Genomic DNA, 17722 nt, shown 5'->3' with positions numbered 1-17722 from the left:
GCTTACTTAAAGTGGCACTAGACGTCTCGGTGCAGGTTGCATTAAAATGGAAACTGCAGTACCTGTAAACACACAAAATACCTCTCATTTCCTGAAAAATGTATTCATGTTTCACAGCCTGGCCGCACCAGAAATACGGTCTGAACCAGGTCGCCCACAAACTGCAGGTCCAGCGCGCTGGAGCTGCCAGCAAGCCCGCACACATTCCTCTGCTCAGCTTGGTCACAGGATAGCTGCGTCTTTATTCACAGAGGCAGATGAAAGGCATGAGATGGTACCAGCTGCCAACAATTCACTCTCTGACAAATGATCTCTCCACCCCCCCACTCCCTCCGAGTGCTAAAAGTCCCGAATCAGGTCCCCCCTTCTGAAACCATAGCTGGAAAAACCGGAGCAGTTATTGAAACACCATGGGCTGCTGTATTTCTCTCTGCTTTCTGCTTTCCACAATTTCAAACTTCTTTTGCTCAAAGAATAAACAGCAGAGAGGTGTTTTTAAAAAAAGAAAGTGGAGCCTGTCACCTGCTCGTTTGGCTTCAGGAGTTTGGAGAAAAAGCCCCCGTAAGCGAAGGCACGGTGTTGCTGCAGCAAAGCAGCCCACCTGGCCAGCTCCCGCTCCTCCGCTGTGCGTGGACGTGCTGATCTTTTTATTGTATTTGCAAAGACACTCGAGGGTTGGGAATTCCTTGGTGAGCACTTTGTATGAACGTGTCTGTTCCCGTCGGCTGCCTGAAACCACGGCTGAGGTTGGGGAAGAACCTGCTGGGCAAACCTCCTCCCTGTTCCTGCTCGGAAAACCCAGCACCTCCCTGGCAGAGCCCTTCAGGAGGCGAGGATGTGCAGGATTTGCTCTGGTCTGGGATGAGCAACTCCCTGACTGCCCTGTGGGTGGGGGAATCCACCAAAATATGTCATGCTTTCATGGACGGCCGACCGAAGCAACTGGCATTTCTGTCAGTCCTAGCTAAGAGGGAGGTCACTGCTCCCTCCGCTCTGTCCGCTGCCTGCCTGCGCTGGCACCCGGGCCTGGCACAGCACCACGAGCCCTCAGGAATCTCTCTGAAGTGCGGGAAGAGGACAGTCGTGACTCAGAAATGGCCTAGCAGAAATGTCCACGGGAAGTTTTGCTCTGGTTTTATTACAGGGAGATGAAGCAAAAATAAGGGCGAAGGAGCTGCTCTGGCAAAACTGATTGCTGCAGAAGAGGGGGGAGAGAGGCAGCCCTCTTCCAGGCTGGGACTCCGGCAGCCGGGTGGCACAGGACGTATCAAGGCCAGATAAAACACGGAGGCAGCTCTCGAGGGTGCACCTGCCTGACTTTTTCATCTGCTTGGCAAGACAAGGTGTCAGATGTGGGAGCTACGTGCAAGGCAAGGAAGTGGGGTGGGATGGCACGGCTCCCGCCTCCAGCGCTGCCACTCTCTTTGGTGACGGGAAAACAGTCTCACGGCAGCAAGGATGCACTGAAAAGGTCGTTTCTATTGTGGTGGCTGCTGCTATTGCAAAAGATGGTGAGGTCCTGGCTCCTTCCTCCGGAGTGAGATACAGGCAAGATGACCTCGCCATGGAGGGAGAGAGAGCTTAAAAGGTCGGTGAATAAACCAAGCATTAGAATTGCAGGCAAGCCCAGGCTGGTTTCAGTGAAGGACACTAGAGACACCGCTGCTTAGCTGAGCACCATAGACGCTCCCAGAGCTGATCTCCTGATACCAACAAGATCTTTCAATATTTCCTTTTGCTTCTGCAGTGGGCTGAAAACATCTATCTTCTGAAATATTTATCTCATCCACTTCTTCCAGTAGAGATGAAAAGGAGTGTGAAAGGCACCTATAACCTGATGGATCGTCACTCAGTAACTGCTAGCAGGGGAAGGTGCCAAATCACATTTACGTCTCCAAGCCCACGCTCTAAAGGATCAGACATCAGTTATCACAGATGGGCAAAGGGCACTCGCTGGTAGAGGTGACAGGCACCTCGTGTTACCTACAGCAGAACATGAGTGCTGAACTCTCCTGGGAAGAAACTTAGCACGAGTTTTTGAACACTAGGATAGAGGCTACCATTCCCGCTTCTTGCAGCATCTAGGTCTGATTCCTTTCTGGGTCATATCTGGTATTACTAGTTGCACCCAAACCACTCCTAAACTAGTTGTCTGCCCAGCAGCTTTCCTGCAGCCTCCCATCAGTGCCGTGCCTGCCCTGTGCAGTTCAGGAGAACTGAGGGTAGTCTCCGGCTGTAGCCTGACTGCCCACAAGCAGCAGAACAAGTCGGCTTCCTGCAAAACCCGTGCACAGAGCCTTCAAGCAATGGCAGGAGAGGATGCATCAGTCTCTTCCCAGCAGCAATTTAGCAGCTATATGTTCCTGGTGAAGTTCTCCAGCCCAGCCTCAACTGACTGAGCTTCCTCATCCCTCTCAAGGCGCCCAGGCGGTGAGCTGAGCTGGCAGCACCCCCATTGCAGCAAACATCTGCAGCTTTGGCTTGTGGGGAGCAGCTGAGAGCAAAACCCACTTCCCCAGGGAAGATGAGGTCCCCAAAGTAAGGACATTGCTTAGAAAAGATCCGGCTGACATGGGTACCTGCAGACTCCCCACATCCCAGCACAGAGCCCTGCCCCATCCAAACCTCCCTGGAGGGGCTAATGTCATCAAAAGTGCCTTCAACATTATGGCTTCTGGCCAGAAACCCTCCCAGTTCCAGTGAGATCTTCAGGCCAACTTTGTCATCCCTGAGACACTGAGACAAACCAGAACAGGTCTCCCAACCATTTTGCCCGGTATTAAATTCAGTGACTTTTAGCACGATCGTTTATTAACCGCCAGCAGTGCACCTGGGAGTACTGTGCATGGCTGGGAGGGAAATTAACTGTTCCTGCACCCACAAAGTGAAGGGAAAACATTGCTTCCTCCAGATTTGTGTGGTAAGGCTAGAAAACATAAAATCGGAAAAATTCAAACCAAGCAAGAAGTCAGCAGTGACAGTTCAGGATTTAGCCACATCCCTCACCCTGGGGAATTCACTCTGCGCGCGGAACTAGGCATGAAGAGCCAGAGCCCCCCAAGACAGGAGCTGGCAGCCCCCGAGACCCTTTCCTTTCAGCAAACCTGTCTGCTGCCCTCCTCCGACCTTTTTCTGCTTTGCTCGGCTCGGTGTGACAGTCTCCCAGGAAAGCCCCGCATAATGAAATTGCCTGCTTCCTCCAGCTGTTCCCCCATTACCCACCCGCCATGCCAAGGCTGCTGTATTTCCACCTGCCACTGAGAATGCGGAGAGCGCTGAATGGATTATGGCTGGATAACCAGTAAAACTGAGCATATGCGAACACTTCAGCCTCCCCTGTGCCTGCCGCGCTCCTGCTCGTCGGAGGGAGCGAGGTCTGCTGGGCAAATCTTTCAGGGCCTGAGGCGTTCCTGGCTGCAGCTCAGGATGCGGAGCCTGGCTGCACCGAGGGGGACTGGGGAGGGCAGAGGCGATGAAGATCGATGGACCGAACCCAGGAGCTGCTGCTGTGCATTGATTTGTGCTCACTCATCTGTTCGGGGGCCCCTGGGAGGAGCTGGCTGGAGGGCTGGCAAGAGCGGGGCTCTGCTCGAGCCCTGAGTGCTTTTGAGGCAGGAGAGAGGGCAGGGTGCTCTGGATCAGGCTGTTAGCGACGTGCGACAGCCAAGATGTGTCTCAGAGGGGTAGGCATGGGGACCGAGCCAAAGAAGAGGAGAAGCAGCCCATCTCCCTGCATACTCTGTCCTCCAGGGCTCCTCCACCAGCACATCAACTCCTACATTTTTTGTATCAACAGACACATAATGGATTGATTTCTCATTCTTTAAAACTCAGTACTCATTCAACAGTTTCACACACAAACAATGTAGACACAGGAATGTACACAAAAGTATTAAATGAGATAGGTCTTTATTAGAAGCTTCCAGCATATTTTATCTATTCTCCTCCTCCGCAAAACTCCACTTACTGGATATACAGCTACTATAGTCCATATAGAGCCTGTACATCTCTCTCTTGCTATTTACTGCTACGTATCTCCCTGTACAATTGTACAGTGAGCTCTCTTATCAGCAATAATACATGGTCTTAAGTACAACCCCACACACATTAAAATTGCATGGCACTGCATTACAAGGAAAGAGCTAAACCTCTTCTCCCTCGTCTCGTAAGACAAACATTGCCACAGACTGTTCCTATAAAGCTCATAGGCAGATCCGCACAGGTATTCCGGGCAGATTTCCCCCAGTACCTTTGTGGATCTGGTCCTTAAGTGCTTAACAAATCTCACATTCGTGCTGTTACCAGACTTGGGAGTGAAGAAAAACCCTCATGAATAATGCCCTTGAGTGATCAGGAAGGCACTAGAGACAGGGAAGAACCCAAACCACTTCATTTTTCACCCCACCTTCCATCCTGGGTCCCCTCTGGCCCTCTCCAGCCCCACAAGGTTACGCACTCAGCCACGGCACCTCCTCGCTCGACACCTACTCCCACCCAACTCTACGCCTCTAGGATGGGAGGCAGCGGAGGGACCAAGTGATATACCTAGACCTTTCATCTGGTGAGTGTCAGAGCCAAACGTGCACATGTGCCTCTTCCTCCTCTCCAACATGCTCCCGTCCTTGTCAGGGCTCTTTCCTGAGGCTTCCCTGAGCTCAGCCCCTTTCCCTGCTGCCCCTGCAGCCCCTTTCCGTCCTGCGCAGCCTCCTGCAGGGCCCTTCCCGGCTGCCCCTTCCCCGGCTCTGGCTGCCTGACACCTGCCCGTCCTCTGCCGATGGGACTGAGATGTGTCCTTGCAGTGGGTGCTCCTCACCTGCAGCAACAGACGCTGCATCTGCGGCTCTGGCTCAGCAGGGCTGAGGCAGCCACATGCAACAGAAACCCTATCTCAGCCTCCTGAACTGTTAGACCAAGCCGTGACTTCTTGGAGTGAAATCCAAGAGGATGAGTCCTCCTGCAGTAGAGCCAAACCGGTCATGGGAGACCTGGGCCTTGCCAAGTGCGTGGCCCCTCCATCCCCCTTTAGCTGCTGCCCAGCTAGCTGCATGCAGCCAGCACACGCTTAGCAAAGCGCCATGTTTGGACAGAGACAGCTCTTCCCCAAAGCTCTCTCTTCTCTTCCTTCACAGATACCCCAACCCTTTCATAGGAACGAAGCACTTTCCTGGTTTCCTTTGCTCTCTCCTCCCTCCACTGCCTCCATGCCTTCCTTTGCCACCAGGTGACTTCACCAGGGAGGACAGACGAGCAGCGCCCTGGAACAGACGCTGTGACTACTCCTAGGAGATAGCACAAGTATGCAAGAAGTGTGCAAAGAAAGAAGAGAGCCAGCCCACGCCGGGCTCCTCTTCTGTCCAGTACAGGTACAAACTGCCTACCATATTGTAAATGACTGTCAGCGGAAGGATCCTGCTTCCTGTGACATCCTCTCCCCTTTAGGGATGGGTCCAGAGAAGTCTTGGTGTGGGATCCAGGCTTCTCACACTGCCCAAAAACAAAGTCCCCGGCCTCTGCCTCCACCGTCCTCGCCTGTCCTCGGGAAGCACCTCTGGTGTGCGCTGAGCCTAGGTCCGGGGGTGTCCTTCTCTGACCTGCCTTCGGAAGTAGCGGATGGCAGAAAGTGTGCCAAAACTTGCCAGGAACACTGGAAAAGAGCCCAACACATTTCCAGAGTGAGTCTGGGTGCTTCTTCCAAACCTGAAGATCTTTTTCCAAACCTGAAGATCACAAGGTTCACTCTGGTCCATGGGACCTAGGGGTTCGCTCCCCTCCCTTTCTCAGACCCCTCCTGCCTTTGCTCTTCATCCCCACCACACTGTGCTTGTTCCCAGTGTGTTCAGTCCTGAGCTGCCCACAGCCTGGCCGACGACATCTCGTCCTATAGTTTGGGCACACGGATCACACCACCGTTTCACAAGAAACATCTGTTTTTAAGGGAAAAACAGCATAGACTTGATGCGTGTGGTGGAGACGGGTGGTGGTTAGATATACAGGTTCACATAGAGAGCTAATGGATCTAATCTCGGATGAGAAGGCCACAGTAGGAAATCTCACCAGGGCTTCAGGACAGTCCCTTCATTTTCTACTTCTGTTTGGACCAGGAAGATGCCAAGAAATACACCGTTTTGTGGATTAGCTGTGGATACTCTGATCCCGTTCAAAGGCAGAAAATACCCAAACCCCAGAATCAGACAATGTAGAGATACAAAAAATAACTAATGGAGATTATACACAGAATCAAGCTCTTCTCTGTACTTTCAGCTAATGTTTTTAGCTTGGCTTGTAAGAGAGGTCAAATTCCCCTGCCCTGTTCCCAAGCAAAACTGGGAACCCAAGCCATGCCTTTGGACTTCCCAGTTTAAATTCAGACTTGATTTTGATTTACGTGTTAGAGCCTGAGACATAGACAGGGACATTCAACTTGTTCGAACCTAAAATGCCAAAAGAGAATTGCTAGTCCAGGATGTCAAACCGTCTCTTGCCTCCCCTCCTCGCCGGGGTGCTTACGGCACGCTGGGTTATGCAATCCCGAGGGCACGAAGCCCATATCCCGCTTTTCGCACCCTCTCTGAGGCCACATCTACCGTCTAATACTAAGAAGGCAAGGAGGAGCAGGCCAAAAGCTCCTTGTGATGATTGCACTGAGCAACTTTAGCTAACGAGCTATTCTCAGCCGGGGTGTCAGCTTCCTGTGTGACCTTAGCGGGGAACATTCCTGCCCCGGACAAGCAGTAGGAAGCCCTGGCCCCGGCGTCTCGCCCCGCGGCGGGGGCTCTCCGGTGCCCACGGGCAGGACCCCGCACTCAGCTGGCGCAGCCAGGGCAGGGCTGCTGCACTCGCTGTCCCGTGCCCTGCTCATCCAGCGACCCGCACCCCTTGGGCCACAGCTCAGCTGATTCGTGCCGCCCGAGCTGCCTCTCTCCCCACCAGTTATTCAAATGCTGTGGTTGGAGAGGAGCGGAACCGACAGAGCTCTGTCTACTCGCAGGACTCAGTGCACCAGGATAATACTTCAGCTAAGCTGTGTGTGTAAAAAAGATTATACCTTTACAGCACGTTAGAAAAACATGTGCATTTGTTCCAGCTGAGATGAAGTAGTATAAACCTGCACTCTCGAGGTCCTGATTCAGCTTCTAGCCAGCACAGATCCTAAAGAAGCCTCTCTCCCCTGACACACTGGTACTGGTCCCTGTCAGAGGCTGGATGGAGCAGGGCCAAAGCTAGGAATACAGACTTGTCCTACGGCTCAGTTCAAGGCAGCAGCCACTTTGTGTGGGGATGGGACAAGATAAGTGAGTAGGAATCAGAACTGCCATTTCTATAGGAGAGAGAAGGTATTAGAAAGTAACAGGACACTTTGGAAAAGCAGGAAAATGACTGCGTTTTCCCACAGGCACTGTTAGGTGTGTTAGCATCCCTGCCTTTCTCCCTGCCATGGCTTCCACGAGGTCCTTCCCACCCCTCTCCCGCCAGGCTGGGCACCGTACGTACCGGTCTTCCAGGCATCCGGAGCCTGCAGGTCGGAGGTCTTCACTGCCCAGGACGCAAAGGCACAGAAGACGAGGCACATGTCTTTGTGGGTCAGCGCCAGCGGAGCCTCGGGCCTCCCTGCGAGAAGAAGAGCACGAGGCTTGGGGTTTTACGCCAGTCCCTCTGGGGCAGCGAGTCCCTTGCATTCCCAGAGAAATACATCTTTGTCACACATTTTCCCTCCCAGAAGACTTTTTTTTTAACATTGGTCAAGTCAAACAAGTCTATTCAGGACTCAGGTACGTTTCCTAAGGAGAGGGGCATATTTTTCACCCCTCTCAGTTTTACACTTTATTAAGAGCCCGAGGCAAATATTTGGTAACGCTGCCCGTGGGGCTGGGAGGCACAGCCAGCGGACAGGCCGCCTCCAGGACCTCTGACGGCCCCACCACCTCCCTGCATTCCTTCCCCGTGCACCCCTGGGGGGCGGCTGGAAGCAGGGAGCAGGTTTAGGAGAGAGTAATTCCTGAGCTGGCTGCCGATGCACTGGGGCCGCTCCGGGGTCCCCTCCCTGCAAGACGATGCCCCGAGACGCGTGCAGCCCTAGTACCACACATAGCCCCCTGAGGAGCACCCGTGCTCAGCATCTCTCCGTGGATCCCACCTCACTCCCGCTGCCTGCTAGGACCAGGGAGGGAGACAGCCCTGAGTGCTCTGCATTTCTTCCTCTGCTGGACTTACAGTCTAGCGCAACTTAAAGACATATTGCAAGAGTAGGTTATATTTGCTCCTCTATTTATTTGATCAGGCTTTTAATTAAAGCTGGCTTATTAATTAGCTATGGCCATGGCAAAGGGGTTTTTCCTCTGTGCAAACAGACTGGAAGCTCTATTTTAAGGCACCCTTTGGGATGACTCATTCATTGTTTGGTTTTAATATTAACTGTGAGGCACTGTGGCTGTAAGCATCATACAAGCTTTAAGATAAATACGCTGGCTGTCCTAGTGGGTCCCACTTGCTCTCCCTTTATTCCTGTCTCTCTTACCTGCCTCCAGTAACAGTCAATGTTCAGGCAACCTCTGAGGTCTCTGGAGGGTGTTTTTCAAACTAGTGTGTGCTTTAAAGTCCCCCTCACCTCTTTCAGCTGGAAGCCTTGGACATGTTCCGCTCCGTGCACACCTTTTCCCCCATCACTATTAGACCAGCTAGCAGCCCAGCCTTAACAAGACAGCAGCTCAGCAGCCATTGCCTTATCTTGGGGGCATGAGTTCTTTGGTACAGAAGGATTTTGCTGCTTTGCCTCCCATTCCCTCATCAGAAATACAGGTATGTGGTTCTGCAGGCAGTTGGATGGCACTGGGATGGGGGATTCCTATCTCTACCAGACCTTGCAATAACACCAGCCATGTTTAATGCAGCTATCCGCTTCAGTAAGTTTTTCTTGGCCAGAGTGCAAAAGGATAGATTAGATCCACAGTAAGTTATATCCATTCAGGGGGAAAACTGAATCAGCGAGCACAGGGACTTTGGGCCAGCCTGTGTTTCAGCTTGTTGCATGCATGCTGCCGTGACCACCTCTGCCCCAGGACCGGAGTTTGCAGGGAGCAAAGCAAGTTATGCCCAGAATATACCCAGATTCCCTGTCCATGCCTCCTGCAGCACTGGGAGCCAGCCTGCGGGGCCTGGCCAGCAGCACTCACTTGGCATAGGGACAGCGTGAGCATCACAAGACAGCGCCAATGCGACACAGCATGTCATGGTGGCGGCTTTAGCCACGCTTCCAAAGATCCCTGCTAAAGCCCAGGGCTGCTGCATGGCAAGGCAACGTGCCAGGAGTGTGATTTCAGACCAGCTACGCCTGGCAGAGCCCACCGAGATGTTCCCATCTGTACGGTGCCCTTAATGCTGCTGCAGCCGGAGTGAAGGTGGCTGCAGCAGGGCCGGAGCTGGCTGCCGGGCTTCCCAAAGGGCGGTGGGAGCAGGGGAGACCGTGCAAGGCAGAGGCATATCCCTATGCGCAGCGGCGAGCCGGGGCTGTCGGGCAGGGGGTAGCAGTGCTTTACCTGTCAGTGCAAGGGCCATGTCCAAACTTTCTGGCCGTGCCTGGCCTCTTCCCAGTGGAGCCAGTGGGACAAGGGGGAGCTTCTCTCCAGATCCTCTCCGCACGAGAGCCTGGGGGGCTGGGGCTTGGCCTCTGATGAGATGCATTGGCCTTTGCAGGAGGGACTTCAAAGCCCCCACAGCTTTCTTCATCTCGGAGGCTGGAGTGATTGAGAAAACCCCCCTCCAGCCCGCCCTGTTCCCAGGACCATCCGGAAAGAAGTGTTCATACACCTCAGGGACTGAGATAACCAGGGAGTCTTTGACTGGGGCCAAGCTGGGATCCTCATTTTGCAGCTGAGCGTGGTCTAAGCTGCTGAACTTCTTTCGCTTTCTGTCTTTACCCTTGACTTTTTTCCTCTTTCCTTCTGGTTCATTGAAAAAATATTCATACAGTTCAGGCAAGGATATTTCCCTTTCCAAGGGTGTTTTCTCCCCCTCCAGTGAGTTCCCCATTCCTTCTTCTTCCCCTTGGGAGTCACAGAACAGATAGTCGTACATCTCAGGCCAAGTCACGTCCAGGGTGTCTGCCCTTGCAGAGGCCCCCGCTGCAAAGCAAGGGGGGCCCAGCTCCCCGGGGGTCTCAGCTGCAGGCTCCCCATGAGCTCCCTCAGCATCATCCCCTCCAACAGCTGCCACGCTCTTGGGATGGAGAGGCTTCCCCGGTGCCTCCTGGCATGCCTCTCCCAAAGGAGCTGTGGCTCCGCTGGCAGCGATCACCGGCACATTGTCACGTACGCCCAAGCCACCAGCCTGCCCTGGCTTTGAATGCTTGGTGGCCTTTGCCTTCCCCAGGGGCTGTGCCCCCGGCTCCTTCACCTTCTGCTTCGGGGAAGTGCTCACGGTTGGATTGCCCTCGTCCGTGCCAGGGCTGGGCACCGTCCGTTTGCTCTCCCCTGCCTCTTCACTCCCCAGCTTCACAGGAGTTGGCTTGGCTGCCTTCTCCTTCCCTTTGCTCTTTCGTGAGGACAGCGGTGAGCTTAAAGATGCCTTTGCGGGTACACCAGTCCCCTGTGCCGCAGCCCCCGCAGGCTCCCTGTCCCCCTGGGCTGCCTCGGCGGCACTGGCTCCACGTTGCTTGCGGCTCTTTCTCAGCTGTCCTGGCACCTTGGGCCTCACAACATCTGGAGAGCCAGCCGGGGAGCTCGGCTCGGTGCCCGCTTTCTCCCCAGTCGCCTCCTCCCGCGCCGGGCAGCCAGGCGCTCTGGGCGCAGTCTCTGGGCTTGGGGGGTGCTCACGCGGGGGTCCCCGTAGCCCGGGCTCCAAGCGGGAAGCGCTGCTGGGACTTTTCCTTGCCGAACGCTCCGGGGAGGTAGCCAGCACCGGTGAGCTGCCCTGCACCGGAGCCCCCGGCTGTGCCGCCACCAGGCTGCCATGGGGTTGTTCCCCTCCTGCGTCCCCTCCCTGTTCAGCGGTGCTTGTTCCAGCTGGGTGGCTGGGAGGCTCCATGGCCTGACTGCCTCTGGCTGCTCCTTTCTCCGATGCCGATGCCGGCTGCGGTGCTGCTGCTTCGCATGCTGTGTCCTGCCCTGGGCTGCTCTCAGCTGTGCCACCAGCCGGGCCAGCAAGGGTGGCTGCGGGGGGACAGGGGGGCTGCCTCCCCTGTGTGCTGGGCATTGGAACGTACGAAGGGCAGCCGGGCTTGTCGCTCTCGCACAGAAACCTGCCGACCGACCCCAGGTCCGTTTCGTCCTCGCTGCCCGAGAGAAGCTCCGGCAGGGCAAGGTGCCCGCCGGCGGGCCAGCGCAGGGAGGCGTCTCCAGCCACCCCACGTGGGGCAGAGCTTCCCGTGCCAGGCCCTGGCCTGCTGCCCACCCTCGCAGCGATCTGCCCGTTTGTGCTGGCGCGGCAGTCCCTCCCCGGCACGCCGTCCCCTTGTTCAATGTCACTGAGACACTGCTCCTCGGCCGTGGCCAGGGCGACCGGCGCTAGGTTGCATTCCTCCGACGCCAAGAAGAACTCAGCCCAGTCCCTGTCGTTAAGCTGGATGCTGTACTCGAAGTTATCCATGCCTGCAGCAGCAAAGCAAGAGGAGGGGTCCGGAGAGATCAGGGCGTGAGGAGGGGGCACCAGCATCAGCAGACATAGCCGAGGTGTATGCCCCTAACCCTTTCCCCCCAGGTTCCTGCCCTGCTTCCCTGCCGTTCACGTTCACTCACCCTCACTCGTTTCCAGCTGAAATCAGTGGGAGGCAAGGGCAGCTCCTGGCAGACCCAGCAGGACAGGTATCGCTGTGCTGGACCACAACCCAGCCAGCAGTGAGAGAGACCACTACTACCCCCCTCCGGTCCCTCCTGCCTCTGCTCCCCGAGCACAGCAGCACAGAGGGTTTGGGATTCTCTCCACAGCAGCATCGCACCTCACATAGCCCTTTCCTACTGCTTTTGCCTACAACCCATTTTAAAAAGTGGGGGCTTTACACTCTTGAGCATTCCTGCTGCCACGGCATGAAGCAGAGTCCAAACAAGGACATTTCAGCAAGTCACGGCAGCCCCTTCCATACCCATGGCTCTGGGGAGGGAGATGCAACAGAGCCCAAAACTAGCAGGGGGGATCCAGCTGTAGGAGAAGAAGCAGAGAGATGACAAAGCTGCATCCTACCTGTACCACAATCTAAGGCGGTGATGGAGCCATTCAAAGAGCCACGCAGGAAAATCCTCCCAGCACAACATGATGCTGTACCCTTGACGGGGGCAGAGAGCTCGGCTCCAGCACAGATCCATTCAGGGACTAAAAATAGACCCCCCCCTCCCTCCCCAGTGTGTCACTTGAGATCCGAGTGTGATGGGTTCGGAGAGGGCAGACCCATATATAGAAGCTGGTGGGGAAAAGGTGAGGGTGCCAGCCAATGCGTTTCTGTCCCACAGCCCCTGGGGTCTCTGGGACCACTCCTGATGCCCACTGCTCGCTTCTGCCCTCTGCCTGGGGCTGCTCCGTGGGATGGCCAGCAGAGTAGGGGCCCAGGCCACAGAGCTTGCAGCCTTTAGCACGAGGCAGAGTGTGACATTTGGATGGCAATGTGTTCTTTTTTCAACATACTCACCTCTTTGCCTCAGTCTGTAGGTTACCCATTTCTAGGGTGACAAAAACATGCCTCAGGGGCATCGTTCGCCTATTGATAGCACTCCTAGGACACTTACTGCCAGCCTGCTGCAGATTGACATCGAAAGATCACAGCCAGCGTCATGGTCTTGTGACGAACCCTGCATGGTGTGGCAGCCGTCCCACGCCGCCCGGGAGCATCTGGTGTGGGTGGCAGAGGGAGCCTTGGGTTGGAGACTCAGGGTGGGCTTGGCACGAGGGAGTTACAGGGGAAGCAACCGGCCAAGGCTGGCCTGGCGGGTCAGCAACCAGAGCCAGAAATAGCCCTGAGGTCCTGCGAGTCCCGGAGCCTGCCTCCCCCTGCATGCCCTTCCCTGTCCCAGGGGCCAGAAATAGATGCCCTGAAGTAGCTGCCTGCAGCACGCTGCCTGCGAGTGTGAGCCCGAGCCCAGCTCCGGCCCCTGCTGCCCCCAAGGTGGCCAGCACCGCCCCGAGGCTCTGGCCACCCCTTTGGTCACCAGGCTGCTGTAGACCCCAAACTGGAGATGGCCAGCCATGTAGATGCTGCGGGAGCCGAGAGGGACCCGTGTGCTCTGCATCCACCTTGAGGGTCCTTGGCGGGGCTGGGGTACCGGCCATGCCGCACTGCATGCTCCAGGGAGCCGGGGGCCAGCACCCAGCTCCTGCCCCGCTGGCCGGAGGGCAACTGGGCCTCTTGCCCTGCCCTGCCCTGCCCTGCCCTGCCCTGCCAGCACCAGCCATCCTGCAGGAAGGAAGCTCCCCGTCGTGGCTGCCTTCACGCACTGCACTGCCAGGGAGCGAGCCAGAAGCGCGCAGCCCTCCGGCAGCTGGAGCTGAAGTGCGCTGCCCCACGCCGCCGGGTTAATATTGACGAGGACACGCTTCCTTTCCCCGTGCTCCGGGCTGACGCATGCAGGGAGCTTGTCGAGCCGAGAAAATATGGAAGGAAAGAGGTTTGCTGTCTTCCCATCCTATCTCATTTCTGATCTGGCTACACCCTTCTCCCTCTCCCCCTCACACGCGCTCGCAGACGCAGAAGGGAAACCAACTGGCTTCCTTTTCTTGGCTGCAGTTGACTTCCTTCCCTTTGAGTCCGGCAGCCAGGGTTAGTCAGAGAAACCTTTAAACTCTGCCTTGCAAACCGCAGCAGAGAACATAAAAGAGACGGAGGCAGTGAGACGGAACTGGAAGCCAGCAGCGGGCTGGCGGCCTGCGTTATCAGTGTCACATTTAAAACCAACGCTGGAGCAGCCACACACCAAACCCAACAGGAACTGCACACACCCCACCACGCGTTCCACCCTGGCCTCAGAGACACAAACAAGTCTCGGCGCAGGAGACATCCAAGTATTTATTTAGCTGTCCAGGGTAAAGCCCACACACCGTCCTTGGGGAAATTACGCATCTGCGAGCACTTCCCTGCCTTCCTCTGGGGGGGCCATAAAAGCGCAGCGTGGACTTCAAGGGCAAGGCACGCAGGCTGCAGAAGGGGCATTATGCCGTCTGCGAAGGACGTCCAGCAGTTGCAGCCCGGACAGACCGTCTCCGATTACCTTCTGGCGTGTGGTGCGTGACCCTGTGCCTCTCTGGGATACTTGGCTCCAGCTCTCCAGAGCTGTCTCCAGAGGAGCTGATGGCAGATGCTGGGATGCTGCAGGGCTGCTCCAGCACCTCCGGACCAACGTGACCGGCGGACGCCACCTGCCGAGCCGCGGGCAGGCGGGCACAGCCTCCCCACCACCTCCCAGCACCTCCAGTATTGACGCTTTGGTATTAAAGACATTATATAAATAACTAATGTCAACGTGTAATTAGAGAAGGGCCTGAAATAAAGCAGCAGATGAGGCTCCTCTCTGCCTGACAACATAGGACACAGCGTGGGAGAAAGAGCCAGAATCAAGGGCATGGAAAAGGGAGCTGGGCAAGAAAACCAGGAGTGCCATGGAGGGGCACCTCCTTTGGCACAAAGACACCTTCTGTGGCTTCAGGCTCCACATTCGTTACTCCCAGTGTAAAGGGACTTCAACAGCTGGCAGCGGGGAAAGGATCTCTCAGAGCTGTGTAGAATAATACTCTAAGATAAGCAATTTCCTATCCAGGAAAGTCCATTTGGGAAAATTCTACCTTCACAAAACTTTTAAAATCCACTTGGCTGAATTCACTGCCGAGACAATGCAGAGAAACGTGGGTCTGATTACAAACACGTCCTCCCTGCCCTGATCTAGACCCATCACATGCTGTGTGTTAGGGGAGGAAGACAGTGATGAGTTTGCAAGAAAAGCAGTGGGGAAAAAAAAAAACCAAACAACATAATGGGAAGAGAAATATGTCCACAGCTTCAGGAGCAAGACTACGTTGGCCCTTGCTGCTTCCCACTGCCTGGGACAGACAGCTCTATTTGTGGCCATTTTCTCATGCCTTCTTCCACTTCGGCTTGATCACCATCCTTCAGCCTCGGTCACTGATATAGCGTGGCCTTGTCTGCCCAGCTCTGGCTGATCCCTGGACTCCGGTCTTCTGCTCTCACAGCACCAGCCCTTCCATCGTGTGATCTCCCCCCGATCTGATTCATTTCTCCCCTTCCATAAATTCCTGCAAGGTACAAACTGCCTGATAGATAGCCTCGTGTCCAGGAGTAGGGAATGCTGAGCTGCTCAGGTACAGCTTTGACTTTGCACCGCTAACAGCCATGAGACCTCCCTTGTGATGGGGAGAGAGCAAACGGGGAATTTAGATCTACCCCAGAGAAAGCCTGGAAGCAAGAGTTACTCCATGCTGAGGAAGGGGTTAAGTCTGCATTGAAACTCGGAGTGCAATGAAGTTGTAACCACCAGTCTGGTTTTGCTGGTTTGGGGGCAGGTGAGTGGCTAGGAATTATCACCCCCAGACCATAAGAGGTCTGCATTGTTTTTGCCTAAACCCTTTAACTGTTTTGGTATTTTTTTTTTTCACCTGAAACTCCCCAGGCTCTCTTAAAATTCAGGCCCATGCTTCCCGAGCAGCCAGCAGCGGGCTCACTCAAAGGTCAGCCTTAGCTGACTTGAAACTCAGCCCGCACTTGCCTGAAACTCTGCCAAGCTCTTCCAAAAGCCTTGTATCCTGGCCTGAGTTTCGGGTTGCTAATCCAAGTCTCACTGGGTTTCAGGTTTCCCTGCAAGCTTTGGCTTTGCTCTACACAAGAATAGCCTCAGGCCACATCTACTCTGCTGCCTGGACCCTTCCTGCCGGGGCAGGGGTGGCAGCAGGCAGCCAGAAAGAGGAGGCAGGGCAAACTGGGCACGCAGCTGCCTTGGCGGCACAGATGGGCCCAATATCCATGACCCCGGACTCACCGGCCCTGAGGGGCAGGTTCTGCAACTCCCCAGCTTTGCCTGGCTCCGGGCGCTGCCAGCCAGAGTAGCCAAGGGGCTGTGGGGCCACCATCCCCTGCCCCAGCGCGGTGCACAGCCGGAGAACCCGGCAGGACGAGCTACAGCCACACGAGCTACAGGAGGAGCTGCTAGCTGTTGGAGGACCAAACTGCCACGAAGCTTAACAGTGCAAAGTCACCTCACTGCGTTGTTTTAATCTGAAGTATAGCCCAGTAATACCAGACCAGTGCATGGTCTGTTGTGGCCGCAGCGTTTCTGGCTCGGGACCAGCAGCCGCAAGGCCAGGTGACCACTGTCATGTCACAGCCATCTCGCTTTTCACGTTGCTCACTGATGTGAGACAAACCAAGCACGCCAAGCTCTCTGCAAGCCACACCCAGACAGATAGAGCTATTTTATCTTTTGTACAAGTCCTGAAAGGAGGCTGCTGGGCTGAAGTTCCAGCTCACAGGAATCAGACTTTCACCACTGAATCCAACAGGATCAGTATTTTACCTGTGGAACTCATTAACTCATTTTTTCCTGCCATTTCCACTAGATGTCACTTACAGCCAGAAAGTTAGCAGTTTCCCTAGATTTTTAACGTCCTCCTGATGCACAGGTCTATGCTAATCCTAAAAAGGGGTCTTAGATGTCCAGGGCATTAGGACTGTAATGGTACTAAGAGCAGTCAGGATTGCAGGCTGTAAAGGAGGGGTGTAGGGGAAGCTAAGATCTCCTGAGCATCCCATCCAGCTGGTGCGGTGCCTCTAGGGGAAAGGAAAAAGCCGCATTCCGTAAGGCTGGAAGAGCAGGGTCTTTGCCAACACTGACTTGTGCATGTTGCCAGTCTACAGCAAACCTGTCCTGCTTTGTGCTGCAACATTAGACGTTCAGTGATCCACGCAGGTAGGTCACCAGCTGCCACGTGTGGGTGTCCAAATCTCCGAGCCAGCAGGCAGCTCGATCTCCGCAGTCACCGACCCGTCCTAAGCGCTTTGGGGTAAGGCCTGTTCTGCCCTTGCACATCGTGGCACACGTGAGGTGCTTGGCCCTGAGCTCAGAGGTGCCGCTGCAGTGCGAGGCAGCAGTACCAGCAGTCTCCCGACCCTGGGGTCACAGCATGACCCGGGCCACTCCAAGCCCTCCGGACAGCAACAAAAAAACCATTGGCATCTCCATCCTAGAGCCAAAGCAGCTGCCTCCCTCACCCCACAAGGCTGGCACCACACCCAAGTGCTGGGCTCAGACCTTTCCTTCAGGGCTCTTCTTCATATGCAAACCAGAGGGGTGCAAGCAGCCCAGGGCATTGCTGAGCCACCCCTTACACCTACCCTACCCGCAGCAGGACCTGCTTCCCCTCCCCACGGCGCAGTCTCCTTCCCAGTCCCATCAGCAGGCTGGGCTGGGGGGCAGCTCCTCGCCTGGCCTTCCTGGGAGGCTGCTGGGGGCTCAAGGGCAGGACCAAGGGCCCCTCTGTGCGCAGTCCCCCCCGCCACTCCTGTGCCCCTGCCCCAGCACGCTCCACCTCCGCTTCCCCGGCCGCTGGGGCGGCAGCTCTGAACGGCGTGAGGGCTGCCCGAGCTCAGGATGGGAGCAGCTGAGATTGCACCTCTCGCTTCTGGGATCAGGCTCTCTGCATTGGATCAGCTACTTTCAGCTTCCCGCTAAAGGTTTAACCAGCTATTTTATCTGTGCTTAGCAAAAAAATGGTATTTTGGGCAATCCCCGCTGGGGAT

General features: G+C 55.6%; 1 protein-coding gene across 1 annotated transcript; it reads right to left on the bottom strand.

The window, feature by feature from the left end:
• Positions 1–5564: 5564 nt before the first annotated feature.
• Positions 5565–11580, bottom strand: PERM1 (PPARGC1 and ESRR induced regulator, muscle 1; the record flags this gene model as incomplete). The annotated part of the gene is made up of 3 exons (XM_082328883.1): positions 5565–5644; positions 7492–7608; positions 9534–11580. 3 exons carry the CDS (start codon positions 11578–11580, stop codon positions 5565–5567), a joined length of 2244 nt encoding a protein of 747 aa, XP_082185009.1.
• Between the last annotated feature and the right edge of the window lie 6142 nt (positions 11581–17722).

The sequence above is a fragment of the Platalea leucorodia genome (genome assembly GCF_965183815.1).
Source record: "Platalea leucorodia genome assembly, chromosome: 17".
Taxonomy (NCBI): Eukaryota; Metazoa; Chordata; class Aves; order Pelecaniformes; family Threskiornithidae; genus Platalea; species Platalea leucorodia.
Note: the sequence above shows the minus strand (reverse complement) of the source record. Positions and strands in the feature narration are given on the sequence as shown.